The 7,475-nt window shown below is 37.3% G+C and overlaps 2 protein-coding genes across 2 annotated transcripts; one reads left to right on the top strand and one right to left on the bottom strand.

The window, feature by feature from the left end:
* Window positions 1–1,024: 1,024 nt before the first annotated feature.
* Window positions 1,025–4,350, top strand: LOC108381280 (glutathione S-transferase 1-like). The gene is made up of 5 exons (XM_017637698.1): window positions 1,025–1,074; window positions 2,085–2,133; window positions 2,203–2,409; window positions 2,473–2,666; window positions 2,744–4,350. Exons 1-5 carry the CDS (start codon window positions 1,040–1,042, stop codon window positions 2,880–2,882), a joined length of 624 nt encoding a protein of 207 aa, XP_017493187.1. The 5' UTR covers window positions 1,025–1,039; the 3' UTR covers window positions 2,883–4,350.
* A 262-nt stretch (window positions 4,351–4,612) lies between these two features.
* Window positions 4,613–7,460, bottom strand: LOC108381279 (tetratricopeptide repeat protein 37-like; the record flags this gene model as incomplete). The annotated part of the gene is given in 13 exon segments (XM_017637697.1): window positions 4,613–4,781; window positions 4,863–5,173; window positions 5,175–5,295; window positions 5,369–5,664; window positions 5,666–5,712; window positions 5,715–5,768; window positions 5,824–6,029; window positions 6,106–6,288; window positions 6,344–6,528; window positions 6,597–6,779; window positions 6,846–6,959; window positions 7,019–7,325; window positions 7,381–7,460. Coding segments are annotated over 13 exon segments (2,256 nt in total), but the record flags the coding sequence as incomplete, so codon positions are not given.
* Window positions 7,461–7,475: the final 15 nt, after the last annotated feature.

The raw sequence follows: 7,475 nt of genomic DNA, 5'->3' as shown, positions 1-7,475 counted from the left end.
AATTTTTTAATTAGAATCTTCAGAAAAAAATTTGGTTTGCAGTTTTGTAGCTCATTAAAACTGAGTATAATAAAGTGTGAGTGGAAAGTGCTGCTCATTTGCTTCTCTTTAAAAAAAATGGTCGAACATACTTACATTGTATGAAAAAATTTAACGAATGTTTTTATAAAATTTTACGGGGTAAAAATCTCGAGAAAATTATCCTAGAAATTTGTGATGTTACTAAAAGGTTACTGTTTCAGGGCTAATACATCTAAGATCATTGAAGAAGGCTTTAAGATATGTAAGCTGTTGTGGAAAAAATTTTAAAACTATCTTTTGTCCCGTATTCGGCTCTCATAAGTATGGTCACCGTAGTTATATGGCTTCAGCAAGCGTAGTAATTTACGATGAGAGAAGTACAAACTCTTTCCTTACTTGCGAGATAGATATGCTCTCTTCAAAAACCTATTTATCTCCAGAAGTGATAGATTGGTTGTTAAAATTTATATCCCCACATTAGGTTTGTTCCATACGCATGGTACAATAATTACAGGTATTGTCTTTCCAGAGAGCGCATCTTTAAATTGGTAGGCAATTAGGAAGGTAAGTCCTCTGGACAATAGCAATGAGAATATTCGATGAGGAGGCCCTTGGCGAGAAAAAAAAATTGTGGAGGCTTTACGGGCCCTTACGCGTTGACGACTGCAGACAGCAAATGATGGATTGCTGAGCTGTATGAGCATTACAACCTACATAGTAAAATGAATTAAAGTAAAGTCATGTTTTACGAATTGACACAAACGCTCCAGTCACGAAAGTATTAAACGTGGTAGCCGCTGGTGATAGCATAGGAAGAGTCCTTCTCTGCGATCGAATGACCAGGACGAGAAGGACCTGGTGTCAGTTGGCACAGAAGAGAAGTACCAGTGTGGTTTCGACCAAAACCGACAAATGGTTGTAGTACCAAATAAAATAGAGAAGAAACGTTGTTCGAAAGACCAATTTTGATGTTCTTGTGCCCATTTGAGTCGTTTACGAACGTTTACCGGCCGCAACAATGTTTTTTTTTTGCAAACCAAACGAATTTTCCAAGTGAGTCCAAACTTTTGCAAACAAATTCTATAAATCTAGGAAGAATTAGGGCTGTGCGATTAATCGAAACCAGATTAATTACTTAATCAAAGAATAATAATTTTTGATTAAGCAAAGTGATTAATTCCTCGACTAATTACATTTTAATTGATCAGAATCTTTTTATTTTCAGAAAACTGATTAATCATAACCTGATCAGTTAGAAACCTGAAAAATTCCTGCTATACTTATTTTTCTTTGTTCTGCAGTGTATCCTTTAAATGTGCCGCAGAAAGTCTCGGGACCATGCAATCGCATTTGGGCTCCACGGTTTGCCAGACAGTCAGCCCTTTCGTCGGCTTCAAACCTTCAATGCCCAGGGGTCCACCACAGCTTCACTCTATTATGAGCTCCTAGGCTGTTCAACTGTNCGATACTTGAGTGGAAGATCGACCTTTCTCGGCAGCCAGTTCGAAAACTCCCTAACTCCGAAAACTTTTCAAGAATGCCCTACTTTAGAATTTGATTGAAGAACGCCCCATTTCAGAATTTGATTTAAAAACGTCATATCTCAGATTTTGGTTGAAGAACGCCCTATTTCAGCTGCTGATTCAAAAACGCTCTCATAAAAGACCATCGGCGCGCAAATTAGCAAAATGTTGAAGAGCAACGCTTTGATGCGGATTGTGGCTAGACGCTCGTCCACCGGGGTGAGCATTATTGGGCGACGAATTTTTTGGATGGCGGAAATTACAGGTGCATGCCCCCAAAGCGTAGTCTTTTAAACGTCTGCCGTGGTCGTCACCAAAAGGGGGGCCTCCTCCTAGGTTTTGTTTTTAGTCTTCACTGAAAGGGGTTTAGCGAGCCGCTTGCTCCAAGACAGACGCCCGGTGAACAGTGGCCAAATTGGTCTAAAGATATGTAAATTAATTATTAATTGAGTCACCAATTGTCTCTTGGTTATAGCACACAAATCTTTGATATCGAAGAGAGTTTGCATATAATGAATTTTTGATTTTTACCATTTATAGGCCTATCAACTTTGCAGCACAAGAACACCGCAGTGATTGGTTTTTGAAGGTTAGTTAACATTTTCCACTAGAAACTCGCAATTTATAAAGTAAAAATTACAATATTTTCAACACCTAGGTCAATCCACGCCACACCGTACCTGTGCTAGTCGATCAAGGCGTTTCGCTGTGCGACAGTCATGCCATCATCACATATATGGTCAATCAATATGGCCAGAGTCAACATGAGCATTTATATCCTAAAGATTTTCTTCAACGTGCCATAATTGACGAGCGACTCTACTATGAAAATGGTATACTTTTTCAAGTCATAAAAGATTTTGTGGTAAGATTAAAGTGAAGGGAATTGCACAACATTGAATTCGAACCAAATTTTACTGTGTTACAGGCGCGCATAATGTATGGTGGCGAAATTTCTTATCATCGTAAAAGTATTGAGCTATCGCATAATGCCTACACTTTTCTTGAGGAATTTCTAGCGAGAAACACCTACGTCGCAGGCGAACATTTGACCCTAGCCGATATTTCTATAAATACTACATTAATTACTTTGCACAAATTAGTGACGGTGGAAGAGAGACGGTAGGTAGTTTATATACATTCATCACCGACCTACATACGTATCTCAAATAATTACTTTGATCTGATATAATCTGCAGGTATCCGAAAATTTGCGCTTGGATGCAGCGGTTGCGAGAGGAATTACCCGAATATGAGGAGCTCAATGAAAAAGGCGCACAACAACTTTATTTACGGTTCCAAAACTCTTTGGAGGATAATATGACGAAACATGCGTAACGAAGCGCTTGAGTCAGGGGCATTAGTATGTTACTGAGCTCATTTTTAGTTTGTTTTTTTAATAGTACCTCGTAATGGCAACTGGAGTAGGTGAAAATACATGTGTTCGTAATGTCCGTTTTTATTTCCTTCCTACTGGTCTCCCAACCTATAGCTGCCATGAAACGTAGAACAAATTTCGATGGGCATCAGTGTATGAATTGTCACAATCCGCATCAAAGCTTTACTTGTGTCAAGAGCAGAACGATGAGATCATAGCTCCAATTCCAGCTAATGCAAACTAAGTACCTAATATATGAAAGAAAACGGTTCGGAAGACCGTTGTAGAATCCTTTTAATTAATTCGAGGTCCTTTTCAAGGACAGATTGCCCAGTAAATTTTTTTTTCCATTAAATTTAGGTAAGGTAAATAGGGAGGCCGCTGCAAAATAATGTTTTTCTTGTTATTTTCGCTTTTGCAGCTCTTCTTATACAAATCGGTCTTACATATTCTGTTGCCACATTTAATAAAAAGGTCTGAGAATATTTTATAATTTTCGGTGCTTGAAATTTCAGCTTAATTTTTCCATAATGCGGATTCGCATCCTAGACTCCCGTAGTGAATTGTGAAAATTATTATTAAAACACCACCTTTTTTCTATAATTTCATTTTCATCAGTTAATCTTTCATTCCCATGTTACCTTTCATTTTGGCAATATCTTGTATTTCTTTTTTTACTACGCTGCTTTTAATTTTCTGCCCGAGAAATTCAATTTCTTTCGGCAGTTCGCTAGGTGTTATTTGGAATTACTTTTCAACTTTTCAAACCCTTTAGTTGTTAGCAATTTGATTAACATCCCTCAAAGCACAACCCAGCCAAAATATATGTACATACCTAGATTTTCCAGCCTAAGACCTTCTGAAAAAAACTTACACAAAACGTCTATTTCTATTTCACCATTTATCTTCGGAATGAAATTAAAACGAAACCGCTCCGATGCCTGTTAGAGCAAGCGTAAGATCAAATCTAAAAGGAAAAATATGTGCTTGTTCAAAAGATTCAAAACATCCTTTTTCATGCAAAAATGCTCCTAGATGCTCTAATAGCAATTCTGTATCGAAATTATGATTTGAAAAAATGTCGCTTACGTCATGTTTGCGGTTAAGGCTCGATATATTTAATATGTTTCAAATATTCATATAAGTGCTTCCAGCGAATTATATCCCACTCTTGAGTTTTTGTGCTTTATCTTTTGCAAAAAAAATCCTATGTTGAATCACAATTTCATTGCTTACCTTTTTATCAGCTAGTAAGACTTTCGTCTTTTTAATCTGTCGGCATTTCGAAGCAAGAAAATTTGTAAATATGTAGATTTTAATGTCAGACAGTATTTCATTGCATAAATTACGCTTTTAGTTACATAATCTTCGTCGCTAAAAACGATTTGATACAAAATCAGCAAGACCTGTTTTCATAATTTTTTAGAAGCAAAAAAAACCAATTAATGAACTTCCTGTAGCGCCAGCCAAGCATTCTGATTTTGAGGATGCAAACGTATAGCATGCTGTATCAATTTTAGGGAGCGCGTTTTATCTACAGGTCCTAATGCGCGACTCGCAATCAGTAACAATTGGGAGTCTTCAATGCAGTCGCTCCTGAAATATATAAAAATTATGATATAAAAAAAATTATTTGGCAATGAAGGTACTTACTTTTGTGCTTTATTGCGATGCAATAAAGTAATTGAGCTCAGNAGTATTGTGCCGTCAAATATGAAATATGCGCACAATAAGCTTCGCTATTTTCGTACTTCTTCAACTCCGCCAGAATAGTTGTTGTTAGTTGATTATCATGATGCAGAATACCCAGTGCACAGGCAGAATAGAGAGCCTGTATGGGAGAGTTCTTAAGCAAGATGCTTAAAAAGTTAAACGGTATAAAAAATTTGTTGCCAGGAAAACCAGTTGAAAAAAATTACTAACAAAAAATTAGCACCCACCATTGATATAGAATCGTTTTGGTATCTGCTTCTCCTTGCGACGAATACACCATCGCGGCCATTGCTACCAATATCATGCCCGCCTTTTCCTCGTTATTATCTGCCATACTCTTCAATACAGAGTTATATACTGAATATGCCTCCTGATGTTGGCCAGCGCGCACAAAAGCCAGAGCCAATCCAATAATGGCATTGAGTGATGAATGTACTACTCGATTGAAAATCTGTATAGCATCATTGGGCTGATTTAACTTCAAGTAGAGATAACCTAAGCTCGTGAGTAATTTATCACGCTCAGCACTAGGTGTTGTGCACTTTCACAGCTTGAAGGTATGCTCTCACTGCAGGACGATAATGTCGCTGCCGTAAACTTAAGAATCCTTGGAAGGAAAGTGCGGCAGAAGTTGCATCTTTTTCTTCGTTTATAACGTGCCTGCGTTAGCATTTATTATAATTTAAATTGAAAAACAATTAAAAATTAATACCACTCTAATATTCACCATTACCAATTAATTGCATCCAACGCCACCACGTCAGCATACATGCTATCGATAGCATGTCGATAATGTGGTATTTTGCACTTTTCCGCATCCGTTAACACCATGCAAACCCAGTGCGCATATCCCAGTGAGGACTCGGGGTGATATTCAAACTGCTGGCAGTGTCTGAAAAGATCTAAAGCTTCCTCCTCTTCGCCAATACTTTCGGCGATCATAGCTTGTCCAATCCACGCATTTCCATATATAGGACTGGACTGCTGAGCACGCTGAAATGCCTGATTAGCAAGCTTTATTTCGTTCAGTCTTTAAGTAGAGCACACCCAGATTTGTCCAAGTTGTATAAGATTTCGTTCAAGCGTCAGTGCCTGAATGAAACAATGCTGTGCTAAGGGCAATTGGTTGATTTCTAAAAATTTAAGGTAAGTTTAAACATATTATTTTTCTCTGGGTGTAATGTTTACCCTTATGCAAATTTATTACTCCAAGCAAATTCCAATTTTGCCAACGGTCGCTTTGCTCATTTACAGCCAATTTGGAGGCTTTGATAGCCAATGCCAAATGAGAAGTTGCTTCATCGGGAATATAGATCGCGGAGTAGTAACAACACAATGCGAATTCATACCAAATAAATGTGTTTGCTTTTAACTTAATGGCGCAGGTGTAAAATCTGTTAAAACAATATATGTACATATTAATACCAATATTTGCAAGCTGCACAAATTAAGGCGCACAGTTTTACACACCTTGCAGCTAATGTGAAAAGGTCCTTCCTTTGCAAAATCGCTGTTTCATCTTCCAACTTTGCCAGTTTCCCTGATACTTCCAGGTATGCCAATGAGTTCGGCATGAGTGCTGTTTGTACAAACACATTGGCGGTTAGGCGCCACAACCAAAACATACTTTGACCGTTCAAAGTCAAGAATGCGCTAAAAGAATAAAGGTTTATTGGTAAATTAGATTAATTGAATTTTAAATGAATACCTTTGCAAATGATTAACAGCCAACTGCAAATGGTCCTTACAACGTCCATATAGATGCTCCAACTTTAAATTGTTCGCCAGACCAATATGTGCCTCAGCAGCGCCCTTTAAACCAGGTAAATAATCGGGATGGCCGCGTAGCAAGTCATCGAATTCCGCTATAGCTTCGGTATACATTCGCACAGTCTGTGTGAAATTAAGGAAAACTATCGCACCCTTCATGAAATTAAAATATTTGTACCGCTTTTACTTACAGATTTAATCAATGCAATTTGTAGTTTAGCGTAAATATTACTTGGATTCATTTCGAGTATTTTTTGGAAAACTCGTATAGCAGAGTTATAAGAACCACGCTCTGCATAAGCGTCACCCAGAGATTCCCAATAATTCATGCAACTGTTATCGAGCTTAATAGCTGTGCGGAACGACTGTATGGCCTGGTAAAGTGATATATATTTTATTTAGCTATTAAAAAGATCCCAAGTAATGCGATAAGTACTAACATCATCCCACTTATTAACATGAAAATAATGCAAACCGAGCTTGTACTGTATATGTTTAGAATCTTCACACTTCATATGTTTGAGTGTATTAAGCAGCAATGCAACGTTCAAATCCTGATGGGAGAAAATTTATTTTAAGTACAAAAAATAAACAAGCTTAGACAAAAATATACCTCTTCACCTAGTTGCTGATAAATAGCGCTTAAATTATTCACTGCGCTCTCGCATATGGGGTTTAAATTTACACATTTTTCAAAACATTTTCGTGAGCGCACTATATCCTTTGTGCCATAGTATATTTTACCAAGGTAATGGAAGCATTCTGCGTAATATGGTCGTAAACGAGTTGCCTTAAGCATACAATTCAAAGCGGCAGCATAGTTTGCCAATTGTAAATGTAATTTTGAGAGTAAGAAAAGTGTATCAAATGATTCAGAATCGGTGGAGTTTGTCAAAGCATCGATTCCAGCAAGAGGCGCCCTAAAAATAGTGTCTTCGTTAGTAGATAAACGTAAACAAAAAACTGATTCGTTACATAAGAAATTCGGCTTGTTGCACTGTATTTAAATGCAATGTCTTTAGTTTGTCCATTTCGCCTATTTTGAAGTAACATCTGGCAAATAATTTTTT

The sequence above is a fragment of the Rhagoletis zephyria genome, unplaced genomic scaffold, assembly GCF_001687245.7.
Source record: "Rhagoletis zephyria isolate East Lansing unplaced genomic scaffold, Rhagoletis_zephyria_1.1 Rzeph_scaffold_22009, whole genome shotgun sequence".
NCBI lineage: Eukaryota > Metazoa > Arthropoda > Insecta > Diptera > Tephritidae > Rhagoletis > Rhagoletis zephyria.
Note: the sequence above shows the minus strand (reverse complement) of the source record. Positions and strands in the feature narration are given on the sequence as shown.